At 46.0% G+C, this 14,884-nt stretch overlaps 1 protein-coding gene across 2 annotated transcripts in view; it reads left to right on the top strand.

The window, feature by feature from the left end:
• Nucleotides 1-975: 975 nt before the first annotated feature.
• The window catches only part of cop1 (COP1 E3 ubiquitin ligase), a 147,243-nt gene continuing 133,334 nt past the window's right edge, over nucleotides 976-14,884 (top strand). The window contains exons 1-3 of one of the 2 annotated variants that reach the window (XM_072573383.1): nucleotides 976-1,254; nucleotides 4,071-4,130; nucleotides 9,053-9,150. In XM_072573383.1, the coding sequence (XP_072429484.1) occupies nucleotides 1,028-1,254; nucleotides 4,071-4,130; nucleotides 9,053-9,150 (385 nt within the window). In that variant the 5' untranslated portion in view covers nucleotides 976-1,027. The remainder of the gene's footprint in view (nucleotides 1,255-4,070; nucleotides 4,131-9,052; nucleotides 9,151-14,884) is intronic. The other variant, XM_072573382.1, reaches the window with a different exon arrangement.

Raw genomic sequence — 14,884 nt, 5'->3', positions numbered from 1 at the left:
GAGCCGAGAGTGTGCGTTGCTGGAAAAGCACAGCAGATCAGGCAGCATCCCAGGCGCAGGAGAATCAACGTTCTGGGCAGGAGCCTAAATCAGGAATGGTATCAGGTGCATTAGTCAGGGGTAAATATCGGGTTGGTTAGGTCTGGGTGGGTTACTCCTCAGAGGGTCAGCATGGACATGTTGGACTCGAAGGGCCTGTTTCCACATTGAGAGGGGGAATCTAATGCAATCTAATTATGATTTGGAGATGCCGGTGTTGGACTGGGGTGTACAAAGTTAAAAATCACACAACACCAGGTTATAGTCCAACAGGTTTACTTGGAAGCACTAGCTAATGCTTCCAATTAAACCTGTTGGACTATAACCTGGTGTTGTCCAATCTAATTAGTTCGTGATACAGTCGGAAAGGCAAAGGAAATGAGGATTAAAAATGCATCCAAGGAAAGGGACTTGATAGAGTTGAACTTGAACACGAGGAGATTGACAAACAAGCGAGGTGTCAAAGGTCGTAACCCCTGACAACCAGGCTCCACACCCCGGGGACAACGAGGACCCGCCCCCTGGCAACAGGCTCCACCCCCCCGTTGACAACGAGAACCCACCCGCTGGTAACAGGCGCCACCCCCGTTTGACAACGAGAACACACCCCCTGGTAACAGGCTCCACCCCCATTGACAACGAGAACCCACCCCCTGGTAACAGGCTCCACCCCCCCAGACAATAAGAACCCACCCCCCCGGTAACAGGCTCCGCCCCCCATTGACAACGAGAACCCACCCCCTGGTAACAGGCTCCACCCTCCATTGACAATGAGAACCCAACCCCTGGTAACAGGCTCCACCCTCCATTGACAATGAGAACCCACCCCCTGGTAACAGGCTCCACCCTCCATTGACAATGAGAACCCACCCACCAGCAATAGGCTCCACCCTCCAGGCCGGCCCATCCATCCCAGGATGCAGCGGCGCCGCGGACGTTAGCGCCTGGCGGGCAGTGCGCAGGCGCGACGGCCCGAGGCCCTGCGGAGATGGCGAGTTCCCGGCAGAGTCCGAGCCCGCAGCCCGGACCCGGCTCGTCGTCGTCCTCGTCTTCCTCCTCCTCCTCCTCGTCGTCCTCTTCTACCGCCGCCACCACCGCCCCGGGCTCCAGCCGCGCCAACAGCAGATTGTCCGGCGCCGCCGGAGGAGCTCGGAAACGGCCCCTGCTCAACGGCCTGGTCAACTCGTACGAGGATAAGAGCAGCGACTTCGTGTGGTGAGGGCCCAGGCTCAGTGGAGGGAGAGGGGAGTTACTGGGGGGGGGGGGAGGTGGGAATTACTGGGGGGGGGAGGGGAGGTGGGAATTACTGGGGGGCGGGGGGGGGGAGAGGGGAGGTGGGAATTACTGGGGGGGGGGAGGGGAGGTGGGAGTTACTGGGGGGGGGGGAGGGGAGGGGAGGTGGGAGTTACTGGGGGGGGGGGGGGGGAGAGGGGAGGTGGGAATTACTGGGGGGGGGAGGGGAGGTGGGAATTACTGGGGGGGGGGAGGGGAGGTGGGAGTTACTGGGGGGGGGGGGAGGGGAGGTGGGAGTTACTGGGGGGGGGGCGAGACGGTGTGGGGCATGAGACTGGAGCATAGATACGGAGAGTGGGAGAGTCTGCGGGGTGGGTGGGAAGGGGGAGAGACTGGGGGTGGGGTGGGAGGTGTGAGAGAAATAGACTGGGGAAGGAAGGAAGGAGGGAGGGAGGTTATTTGGAAGCGATTTTGGGGAGGTTGGGTCGGCAGAGAGGATGGGGTATGTGAGACATAAGGTAGAGTCGTACCGTGTTCTTGGGGAGGGGGGGGGAAGTCTGGGTCGAGGGAGAGGAGAACATCCTTGGGGTTCAGCAGGAGAGGAGGAGGGGCGGGGGGGGAGTCTTCAGTTACAGCAGGATATAAACAAGGTGTAGATCGTGTTTGATGGAATTTCTTCCTGACAGGAGGAAGACCCAAGGGAGTAGTCAATAAGTGGCAAGGCACTTGGAAACTTGGCGTTAGAGGCACCTTGGGTGTTACCAAGGTTAGGGTTGGTGCTGGAAAAGCACAGCAGGTCAGGCAGCATCCGAGGAGCAGGAAAAAAAATCGACGTTTCGGGCAAAAGCTTTTCGTCAGGTGTATGTCCACAGATCCCTGAAAGTGTCAGGGCAGGTTAGTCGGGTAGTTAAGGCACGCAATGCACTTACCTTTACAAGTTGAGGCACAGATAAAACAAGGGAGGATTATGTTGGAACTGCATAGTACTTTTTCCTAGTACTGTGGTTAGGCCACAGCTGAATTGCTGTGTGCAGTTCTGGTCACCACACTGTGTGAATGCTCTCTTTACACTGGAGGGGGTGCAGAGGAGATGCATCAATTTGTTACCTGGAAAGGAGCTGTTTAATTTTTTTTATTCGCTCATTGGATGTGCGCATCGCTGGCCGTCCAGCATTTGTTGCTGTTGAGGTGGTGGTGGTGGTGTGCTGTCACCTTGAATTACTGCAGTTCATGTTATGTAAGCTTGACCCACAATGCCCTTTGGGTGGGAATTCCAGAATTTTGACCCTGTGACAGTGAAGAAACAGCAATATGTTTCCAAGTCAGGATGGTGAATGGCTTGGAGAGGATCTTGTGCCTGGGTAGTGTTCCCATGTATCTGTTGCCCTTGTCCTTCTAGTTGAAAGTGATCATGGGTTTGGAGGGGAGCCTTGGAGAATTTCTGTAGTGTGTCTTCTAGATTGTATACACTGCTGCGAGAGGGAGTGGATGCTTGTGGATCTGGTGCCCGTCAAACAGGCTGTTTTGTCTTGGATGGTGTCAAGTTTCTTGACCGTTCTTTAGTGGAGCTGCACCAATCCAACTAAGTATTTTGTCATACTCCTTACTTGTGCCATGTGGTTGGTGGACAGGTTTTGGGGAGTGAGAAAGTGAGTTACTTGCCACAGGATTCTTAGCCTCTGACCTGTGCTTTTAGCCATTGTTTATGTGGTGAGTCTAGTTGAGTTTCTGGCAAATGCCCCCCACCCCAGTGTTCAGTAATGGTAACACAATTGAATGTCAAGGGACGATTGTCTTCTCCCATATGAGAGGGTCATAACCCCTTGGCATTTGTTAGCCTCAGTCTGAATATTGTTTGGATCTTATAGCACTTAGACACAGACTGCTTTGGTGTCTGAAGAGTTGTGAATGGTGCTAAGCATTGTGCAATCATCAGCAAATATCCCCACTTCAGGCCTTATGTCGGAACAGTCATTGAACAGGCTGGATAAGATCAGAAATTGGAGCTTTGGAGCAGAGACGTTTGAGGGTGTGGAGCCTGAGAAAATTGTGTAATATTGAAATGCATTCACAGGGTGAATACAAAACAGTTACCCTTAGTTGAAGGGGTAGTAACATGGACACATAATTTCAAGGAAGGGGATTTTAGAAATTTGTTTTCAACCAGAGGGTGGTGGAATGCACTGCCCGTGAGTGTAATTGAGACAGGTAACCTCACAACCTTTAAATTGTACTAGGACGATCATCTGTCATAACATTTAAGCTGTGGACCTCATGTTCAAATGTGGATTAGTATAGCTTTGCCAGTACAGCCTGTGCACTATAAGACTTGGATTCTGGGTAGGAGCTGGATCACATCTGAGGCTGAGAACGAGGGAGATTGGGGGAACTGGTAGCAAAGGTGTTGAGGCCAGAGTGGTGGTGGCGGGGGGGGGTAGTGTAAGTTGGACTGTAGAGAAGTACTGCCAGAGTGGGAAAGAGACTTGGGGGAGAGGGGTGGAGAGATAGACAGGCTGAGAGGAAGTAGATAGAGGGCTAATTAATAAATTAGTGGGATGAGCGAGGGAGTGTAGTGAGATGGTTTGGGAGAGTGCAAGCGAGAGATTACTGATTAGAGGGAGGCTGTGCTGACTGCAGTGGGGGATGGAGGCTGTTCTGACTGAAAAGGACGAGGGTGAGGGTACTGAGGTACTTGTGGGGGCAGGGTGTGGTTTGGGGTGATTGTGCCGACTGTGGAGTCCGATTGGTTTTGCGCACAGCAGTGGGTTTACTGACTGGTTGTCTTCTTTCTTCAATAGTCCTATCTGCTTTGAGATGATTGATGAGGCACACATGACAAAATGTGGGCACAGTTTTTGGTAAGTTCCACTTGTTGCTTAATGTAAAGTCTGATGTAAACCTTGTGCTCATGTTGTTGACTGTGTTCCTATTAAAATAGAGGCCATCAATGACCCAAAAATGTCTGATTTTAATTGCACTTAATCAGTTAGAAGTAAACTATTTTGAAGATAGCTAAAGGTTCAGAAAGAAAGCAACAAATTTTAAATTCATCGTTCACATGATGTGGATGTGTCTGCCTTGGCTGGAATTTATTGCCTAAAACTGACTGCCCTGCAGAAGACGGTAACAGTCAACCTACCAGAATTGCGAAGTAGATCCACAATGCTGGTAAGAAGAGTTTTGATGCAGTGACAGAAAAGGAGCTTGTGGATTTGGATGCTAGTTTTGAAGAAGTGAGCTGTTGCACTACATCTTGTCGAGAGTACATTCTGCTGCCGTTGTATATGAGTGGTGGAGGGAGTAAATGTTCAATGTGGTGGACGGGCAGGCTGCTTTTTTTGTCCTTGATCTTGTCAAATGTAATAGGGAAGGGGAAAAGGTCTGAATGGTTACTCTTCAGAGTAAACTAACTCTGCAGGGGCATGGGAACCCAGACTGTAGCTTTAGGGTGCAGGACCTGGAGTGTAGGGAGGTTAGGAATATGGCATCAATCTTAAAGGAGGGTGCCTGTAAACAGAAGAGTGGCTTGAAGTGTGTATACTTTAATGCCAGAAGTATACGAAATAAGGTAGGTGAACTCGCAGCGTGGGTTGGTACCTGGGACTTCGATGTTGTGGCTATTACGGAGACGTGGCTAGATCAGGGACAGGATTGGCTGTTGCAGGTTCCAGGGTTTAAATGTTTTAGTAGGGTCAGAGGTGGGGGTAAAAGAGGGGGGGGGGTGTGGCTTTGCTTGTCAAAGATAGTATTACAGCGGTGGAAAGGAAGATGGACGAAGATTTGTCATCTGAGGTAGTTTGGGTTGAGGTTAGGAATAGGAGAGGTGAGGTCACCCTGTTAGGAGTCTTTTACAGGCCTCCTAATAGTCCTAGAATCGTTGAAGAAAGGATTGTGAAGATGATTCAGGATAAGAGTGACAGTAATAGGGTGATTGTTATGGGAGACTTTAACTTTCCTGATATTGATTGGGAAAGCTATAGCTCAAGTTCGTTAGATGGGTCAGTGTTTGTGCAATGTGTGCAGGAGAGTTTCCTGACACAATATGTAGATAAGCCAACAAGAGGTGAGGCCATACTGGATTTGGTTCTGGGTAACGAACCAGGCCAGGTATTAGAACTAGAGGTAGGTGAGCACTTTGGGGACAGTGACCACTATTCGGTGATTTTTACTCTAGTGATGGAGAGGGATAAGTGTGTACTACAGGGCAAGAGTTATAGCTGGGGGCAGGGAAATTATGATGCGTTGAGGCATGATTTAGGATGTGTGGATTGGAAAAGTAGATTCCAAGGCAAGAGCGTAATTGATATCTGGAACTTGTTCAAGGAGCAACTATTGAGTGTCCTTGATAAGTACATACCTATCAGGCAGGGAGGAAAGGGTCGTGTGAGGGAGTCGTGGTTTAATAAGGAGTTGGAATCCCTTGTTAAATGGAAGAGGGCGGCCTTTGTAAAGATGAGGCGTGAAGGTTCAATAGGGGCGATTGAGAGTTATAAGGTAGCCCGGAAGGACCTGAAGAGAGAGCTAAGAGCAGCAAGGAGGGGACATGAAAGGTCCTTAGTGGGTAGGATTAGGGAAAACCCTAAGGCTTTCTATAGGTATGTTAGGAATAAAAGAATGACTAGGGAAGGAATAGGTCCAATCAAGGATAGTAATGGGAAGTTGCGTGTGGAGGCTGAAGAGATTGGGGAGGTGCTGAATGAATACTTTTCGTCAGTATTCACTCAGGAACAGGACATTGTTGTCGATATGAATACTGAGGCACGAATAAGTAGAATGGATGGCTTTGAGATATGTAGAGAAGAGGTGTTGGAAATTCTGGCAAGGGTGAAAATAGATAAGTCCCCTGGGCCTGATGGCATTTATCCTAGGATTCTCTGGGAAGCAAGGGAGGAGATTGCAGAGCCATTGGCCTTGATTTTTGTGTCCTCCTTGTCGACAGGAGTAGTGCCAGAGGACTGGAGGCTAGCAAACGTGGTTCCCTTGTTCAAGAAGGGGAGTAGGGATAATCCTAGTAACTATAGGCCAGTGAGTCTCACTTCTGTTGTGGGCAAAGTCTTAGAGAGAATTGTAAGGGATAGGATTTATGAACATTTGGATAGGAATAATGTGATCAAGGATAGTCAGCATGGTTTTGTGAAGGGCAGGTCGTGCCTCACAAACCTTATTGAATTCTTTGAGAAGGTGACTAAGGAGGTAGATGAGGGGAAAGTGGTAGATGTGGTATTTATGGATTTTAGTAAGGCGTTTGATAAGGTCCCCCATGGTAGGCTACTGCAGAAAATACAGAGATATGGCATTGAGGGTGAGTTGGAGGTTTGGATTAGGAATTGGCTCTCTGGAAGAAGACAGAGGGTAGTAGTTGATGGCAAAGGTTCATCTTGGAGTGCCGTCACTAGCGGTGTTCCGCAAGGATCTGTTTTGGGACCATTGCTGTTTGTCATTTTTATAAATGACCTGGAGGAAGGGTTAGAAGGTTGGGTGAGCAAGTTTGCGGATGATACGAAAGTCGGAGGAGTTGTAGACAGTGAGGAAGGATATGGCAGGTTACAGCGGGATATAGAGAAGCTGCAGAGCTGGGCAGAAAGGTGGCAAATGGAGTTCAATGTAGCTAAGTGTGAGGTGATTCACTTTGGTAAGAGTAATAAAAAGATGGATTACTGGGCTAATGGTAGACTACTTGGTAGTGTGGAAGAGCAGAGGGATCTTGGTGTCCATGTACACAGATCTCTGAAAGTTGCCACCCAGGTAAATAGTGCAGTGAAGAAGGCATATGGCGTACTGGCTTTTATTGGTAGAGGAATTGAGTTCCGGAGTCCTGAGGTCATGCTGCAGTTGTATAAGACTCTGGTGCGGCCGCATCTGGAATATTGTGTGCAGTTTTGGTCGCCATACTATAGGAAGGATGTGGAGGCACTGGAACGGGTGCAGAGGAAGTTTACCAGGATGTTGCCTGGTATGGTAGGAAGATCCTATGAGGAAAGGCTGAGGCAGTTGGGGTTGTTTTCATTGGAGAAAAGAAGGTTTAGGGGTGATTTGATAGAGGTGTACAAGATGATTAGGAGGTTAGATAGGGTTGACAGTGAGAACCTCTTTCCACGTATGGAGTCAGCTATGACAAGGGGGCATAGCTTTAAATTAAGGGGGGGTAGATATAGGACTGATGTTAGGGGTAGGTTCTTCACTCAGCGAGTTGTAAGTTCATGGAATGCCCTGCCAGTAGCAGTAGTGGACTCTCCCTCTTTATGGGTATTTAAGCGGGCATTGGATAGGTATATGGAGGATAGTGGGTTAGTGTAGGTTAGGTGGGCTTTGATCGGCGCAACATCGAGGGCCGAAGGGCATGTACTGCGCTGTATTCTTCTATGTTCTATGTTCTATATGTTCTATGTTCAGAGAGTCAGTGTGGACTTGTTGGGCCAAATGGCCTATTTCCATTCTTGTAGGGATTCTATGAAATGTCTTTGTTGGAGCTGTACTCATTCAGGCAAATTGGGAGTGTTCCATCACACTCTGGACTTAAACCATATAGCTGGTGGACAAGCTTTGGCTATTGGCTGCAGTATTCCTAGCCTCTGACCTCCTCTTGTAGCCACACTGCTTATAAAGATGTCTCAGTCAGTTTCTGATCAATGCTGATGATCAGTTAGGGATGGTGATGCCATTGAATATCAAGGGTAGCTTTTAGATCCTGTTTCTCACATTGTGTGGTGCAAGTGTTACTTGCCACTTGGTGGCCCAAGCTTGAACATTGTTGTGCTTAGGCATGAGCAGCTTCAGTGTTTGAGCAGTTGTGAATGGTGTTCAGTATTGTGCAATCATCAATGAATACCCCTACTTCTAATCTTATGGTGGAGGAAGGACATTGAGGAAACAATTTTGATGGTTGGACCAAGGTCACTGCCCTGAGGAATTCTTACACGATTAAAAACATAATTCAAGATTTAAAATTATAGTGGAAGTGAATACAACTATTTACAATTCATGGGTCCGGCTTTCACTGAGCTCCTTATCAGTCTTTCAGATTGTGTGGGAAGAAATGGTCTTTTTTGCCAACACTTTTTTGGAGTGGAATAGTAAATTTTATTTAAAGACAATAAAAGAAGCTGGAGTCAACAGTGGCTTGAAGTGTGACAGTCTATAAGGAACCTTTCTGTTGTAAACAGTGCAGTTGCTGTGTAGGTGGAGGCTTTTGCTATTGCTGTTGTATCTAATATGGAATGGAAACTTGACATTTGCTGTGTTGTGCATTGTCCTCACAAGAACGATCCATTTTAGCTGAGAGAAAAGCTTAAATTCGCAGCCTTCATTTCTTATCCTGCTGAAAATTCAGAGAATCCAAGAACTCCAACAGTATGGAAGGAGGCCATTCGGGCCATCAGGTCCGCTCCTTCGGTGTCCCACCTAGGCCTCTGCCATATCTCGTAACCCCACCATTACCATGGCTAATCCACCTAACCTACATAACCCAAATGCTATGGACAATTTTGGTCTGGCCAATCCAACTAAATTGGATCACAGTTGTGGGTTGCTTTCACCTGTGTTTGTGACACAGTAATGGGCTGATGATATACTGCAGTTCTGCTGTTATCTGGCTTTAGGAAGATAACAAATCGGAGACTAATGTGACTGATTCTTGTCGACCACAATGCAGGGCAATTGATTCTAGAGAGAGTCTTAAGGGAGAGATCGCCAGGGAGTCTTGAAGATTGAATGAGGGAAGATGTAACTGTGTGTGGCATGGGGATTGTATTCTTTCACTTATTGTCTGGTCTTTTTCCAGCTATAAATGTATTCGACAGAGCTTGGAAGTCAGCAACCGGTGCCCCAAGTGCAACTATGTGATTGATAATGTTGATCAACTGTACCCTAACTTCCTAGGTAAGTCTCTGGTTGGGGGGGGGGTCAAGTGGGTGAATCATATATTAGGCTGATCATTCTGGACAACTGGAATAGTAAACTGAACAATGCTTTCCCTCTGCAGTTTAAACTACATATGCAATGGGACAGCAAGCAATGCACAGCTAGTGTTGCAACTTACTCACAGGCTTGGCTACAACTGGAAGAATACAGTGTTTGCCATCTAGTGGTTTTGGGCAGTTCAAACTGTGTTCATGTGACATCACAAGCCAGCCCACAGCTACACGTGGTGATTCACACTCTACATCAGGATCATCATCTTCCATTCTCTAAAATAGCGTTTTGGATAACAGTCAACATTCAGTTGAAGTGGTTGAGGTTGGTTACATGAACAACATTTAAACGACATTTGGACAAATACGTGGATAGGAAAGGATTAAAAGGGTATCGGCCAAGTGCAGAGAAGTGGAGTTAGCATTGATGGACATTTTGGTTGGACCAAAGGGCCCCTCTCCATGCTGTATGACTCTTGATTCCATGAGCCATAGGGAAAGGCTGAATAAACTGGGGCTATTTTCCCTGGAGTATTGGTGGCTGAAGAGTGACCTTTATAGAGGTTTATAAAATTGAAGAAGATGGATAGGGTAAATAGACAAGGTATTTTCCCTGGGGTGGGCAGGGAGTCCAAAACTAGAGGGCATAAGTGAGAGGGGAAAGAAGGAGCTAAGGGGGCAACTTTTTCATGTAGTCATTGTGTATGGAATCAGCTGCCAGAGGAATTGGTACAATTACAACAGTTAAAAGGAAGTGTTTAGAGGGTTTGTGCCAAATGCTGGCAAATGAGACGACTTATTGAGGATCTCTGGTCGACATGGATGAGTTGGACTAAAGGGTCTGTTTTCATGCTATATATCTCTGACTGTATCCAGGTTTGCCATTAAACTTCGCAGTGTGCTGTACTGACATACTGGTGCTGTTCATCTAAAAGTGTGATCCATTGGTCTACCTGTGCTGAATGTATTTGGGACAATCTGGAGGGGATTTTGCAATCTCCAACCTGTACTGTAACTGTTCTGGGGAGTATGACATGGGAGAATATAAATTATATTTCACTTCCACTGTACTCGTCATGGGAATGTTTGTGATAATGTCGAGGGAGGTTTTAGATATTTATTCTGTCCTCTTTGGAATGTGGGCACTGCTCTTGAAAAGGTGGTGATGAGCAACCTTTTGGAACTGATGCAGTCTCTAGTGTAGAGACATCACTGTGCTGGGATGGATGGAGTTCAGACCCAGTGATAGTAAAGGAACTGCAGTATATTTCCTAGTCAGGGTGAGGTGAGAGAGTGATGTGTTCTCGCATACCTGCCATCCTTCTAGGAGATAAAGGCTACCAGTTTGGAAGTGCTGTCAAAGGAACCTTGTTGACTTTCTGAAGTGCACCTTGCAGATGGTACACATCCTCAGTGGAGGAGGGAGTGAATGTTGTAGTTAGTGGATGTCGTGCCAATTAAGTGAGATGCTTTTGATTGAATGATGGCACATATTTTGTTCAAAATTGACTCCTCAGGGAGAATTCTATCATATACCTGATTTGTACCTTCTCTCTTGTTAGTGATCCCTGGTACTTGTGTAGTTTGTATTTTTTTAACCATTTGAGCCAAAATCTTCCATTAAAGCAGCTAAAGATGCCTGATCCTAGGGTACTACTCTGAGGAGCTCCTGCAGAAATGTCCTGGGACTGAGATGATGGGCCTCTGATAAGCTGACTCCAACCAATCGAAAGTATTTCTTCGATTCCCGTTGACTCCAGTTTTGTTGGGGGTCCTTGATTCCATGCTGTCAACTGCTTTCTTGATGTCAAGGATAGTCACTCACCTCACCTCTGATATTCAGTTTTTCAGTCCATGTTTGAACCAAGGCTGTAATGAGATTAGGAGTTTGGTGGCCTTGGAACCCAAACTGAGGGTCAGTGAGTAGATTATTCAGAATAAATATTACTTTTGGCACTGATGACCCTTTATCACTTTGAGTGTGGAGTGGTAGGGTAATAACTGGCACAGTTGGAATTGTCCTTTTTTTTATGTCGAGAATATACCAGGAAATTTTCCATATTGTTGGGTCAATGCCAGTGTTATAGCTGCACTGGAACAGCTTGGCGAGGGGAAGTGCAAGATCTTTTGTTGGCATGTTGTCAGGGCCCAAAGCCTTGGAAAAATCCAATGCCTCCAACTATTTGTTGATATCATGTGGAGTGAATTGAATTGGCATCTGTAAGAGACTGAGATCATATGGTGGGGACCTCTGGAGAAGTCAGAGAAGATCATCCATCTGGCACATCTGACTAAAGGTGATTTCAAATATTTCAGCTTTTTGCACTGATCTGTTGAATGCTGAGGATGGCTATATTTGCTGCCTCCTCTGAGTTGTCAATGTCACTGTTCACAACTGAATGCGTTCCAGGACTGTTGGGCTTGAATCCATTTGTGGGATCCATCAGCTTTGCCTACCACATTTAGCCATGTTGTTTGGCAAGCAATTAGTTCATGTTGTAGGTTCACAAAGTTCATAACTTTTAGGTTTGCTGGTTGCTGCTCCTATCATTAAACCAGGCTTGATGGCAATGATAGAAAAGTTCTGGGCACAACACTAAGAATGATCTAATAGTCCTGGAGTTGATTTATCAGAATGATGGCTGCACTCCAAGAGTTAATTTCCAGAATGTGATCATATAAACTCAGACATGCAGTGGAATTTTGGAGACCGGGGGAAGGTTTGATCTGTGTGTTAAAGATCACAAAGAGAGCTTGCAGACTAAAGAGGCAGAAATAATTTTTGAGATTGTGGGCGTGGGTGAGGAGAGACAAGCGTGTTGGTTGTATTATGAAATGTTAAAGGCATTTGATGAGGTGCCATATCAAAAGTTGTTGCACAATGTAAGAATTTGGAGGCTGTATTAGCATAAAAGATTCGTTGACAAATTAAATTTTTGCATAAAAAGGCCTTTTCTTGATTAACAGGATGCAGAGTTGCTCGGGGGTCTGGGGAATCATGGAGATGTACAGCATGGATGCAGACCCTTTGATCCAACTCATCCATTTATCCTAATCTAATCTAGTCCCATTTGCCAGCACTTGCCCCATATCCCTCTTAACCCTCCTTATTCATACATCCATCCAGATGACTTTTAAATGTTGTATCAAATTTTATTTCTGATCCTTCAGTAGTACATGATCATGATTTAGCTTGTTTGGCTGGATGGTTGGTTTGCGATTTAGAATGACTCCAATAATTTTGGTTTAATTCCCATATAGCTCAGGTCACCATGAAGGTCACACCTTTTCAATTTTGCCTCTCACCTGATGGGCAGTGACCCTCTCATTTAAACTCTTTCTAATGTGTGCAGCCTTATGGTTCTCCGTGACTCCAGCAGTTGCTACCACTGTTACCTTAGGGTTTATGCTTCATGTAAATGAGTTCGATGAGGGGAGTAAAGTCATGGTGGCAGAATGTGTAAATTACACCAAGATTGTTGGGAAAGTATGATGTCAACATGACGTGAGGTTCCTGGAGGATAGAGATAGCTGAGTAAATCATCAAAAATCTGACAGATGGCATGTCAAAGATGTGAGGTTCGTTTGGCAGGAAGAAAAAGCAGAGTATTGGTTAATGGAGAACGATGGCAAAGTTCTGAGGCATGCAAGTCCTAGGGAATAGTTAATATAAAGCTACAGGAACTATTCAAGCAGGCAAACATAAAAGTAGGAATCTTATTGTAGAATCAAGGGATCATTCGACATGGAAGCAGATCATTTGGTCCAATTAAACATAGGACCGAAGGGCAGAAATTAGGCCATTTTGCCCATCGAGTCTGCTCTGCCATTCAATCATGGCTGAAAAATTTCTCAACCACTCTCCCACTTTCTCCCTGTGACCGCACCCCCCCCCCCCCCCCCCCCGATCCCCTTGATACTCTGAACCTATGTATCTCAGTCTTAAATATTCTCAATGACCTGGCCTCCACAGCCTACTGTGGCAATGAATTCCACAGATTCACTACTCTCTAGCTGAAAAAGTTTCTTCTTATTTCCACTCTAAAAGGTCTTCCCTATACTCTAAGGCTGTGCCTTCGAATCCTAGTCTCTTCTACCAATGGAAACAACTTCCCAACATTGACCATGTCCAGGTCGTTCAGGATTCCGTAAGTTTAGATCAGATCCTCCCCTCATCCTTTTAAACCCCATTGAGTGTAGACCCAGAGTTCGTAAACATTCCTCAACTGTTTAGCTTTTCATTCCTGGGATCATTTCCGTAAACCTCCTGTGAACACGCTCCAGAGCCAGTATGTCCTTCCTGAGATAATGGGCCCAAGACTGCACACAATACTCCAAATGTTGTCGGACCAGAGCCTTATACAGCGTCAGAGATACTTTGCTGCTTTTATATTCATGTTCTTTCAAAATAAGTGTCATCATTGCAATTGCCTTCCTAATTACTGACTCAAACTGTACCTTGAGAGAATCTGGACTAGAACTCCCAAGTCTCTTTGCACTTCAGACATCTGCATTTCTTCCCCATTTAGAAAATAGTCCATGCCTCTTTTCTTCCTATCAAACTACTACATGACCTCACACTTCCCACATTGTATTCCATCTGCCACTCCTTTGCCCATTCTCCTAACCTACCCAAATCCTTCTGCAGCCCATCCACCTCCTCAATGCCACCTGTCCCTCTTTCTTTTTTTTGTATTGTTTGCAAACCTAGCCAGAGTGTTCTCAGTTGCTTCATGTAGATCGTTAACATATAAAATGAAAAATTATGGACCCAACGTTGAGCCTTGCGAAACACCACTTGTCTCCGGCTGCCATCCTGAGAAAAACCCTTTTATCTCCACCCTCTGCTTTTTGCCAAAAAGCCAATCTTCTATCTATGCTAGCACCAAGCTTCTATCCTCTAACACCAAGGGCCCTTGTTTTACTGAGCAACCTGCTGTGCAGCACCTTGTCAAAGGCTTTCTTGGAGTCCAGGTAGATAATGATTTTGGCTATCATGCTCAATACTTCCACAAAGAATTGTGGCAGATTTGTCAGGCATGACATTCCCCTTGATGAAACCATGCTAACTTTGCCACATTTTACCATACATGTCCAAGTTTTCGGAAATCTCATCCTTCATGATGGATTCCAAGATCTTACCCACAACTGAGTTTCGGCAAATTGGGCTGTAATTTTCTGTCTTTTGCCTTACTCCCTTTTTGAACAGATGTCAGATTAGTGGTTTTCCAGTTCTCTGGGACTCTCTCTGATTCTAGTGATTCCTGAAAGATCACCGCTAACTCGTATCTTTGCAGCTATCTCCTTTAGAAGTCTGGGGTGTGGTCCATCTGGTCCAGGTGATTTATTTACCTTGAGTCCATTCAGTTTTTGTAGCACCGTCTTGGTGATTGCCACCACACTCAGATCTGCCCCCTTACACACTTGAAGTTTTGGGATAATACATGTATCTTCCACCGTGAAGACTGACGTGAAATAATTGTTCAGTTCCTCAGCCATTTCCTTGTGCCACATTACTCCAGCATCATTTTCCAGTGTCCACTTTGTTTCTCTTTTGCCCTTACTGTATTTGAAGAAATTGTCACTGTTCTTTTATATTACTGGCTAGCTCACCCTCATTTAATCTTCTGTGTCCTTTTTTTTTGATGCCCTCTGTTGGTCTTTGTAGGCTCCCAATCCACTACCCTTCTCGACATTATATG

The sequence above is a fragment of the Chiloscyllium punctatum genome, chromosome 7 (genome assembly GCF_047496795.1).
Source record: "Chiloscyllium punctatum isolate Juve2018m chromosome 7, sChiPun1.3, whole genome shotgun sequence".
NCBI lineage: Eukaryota > Metazoa > Chordata > Chondrichthyes > Orectolobiformes > Hemiscylliidae > Chiloscyllium > Chiloscyllium punctatum.
Note: the sequence above shows the minus strand (reverse complement) of the source record. Positions and strands in the feature narration are given on the sequence as shown.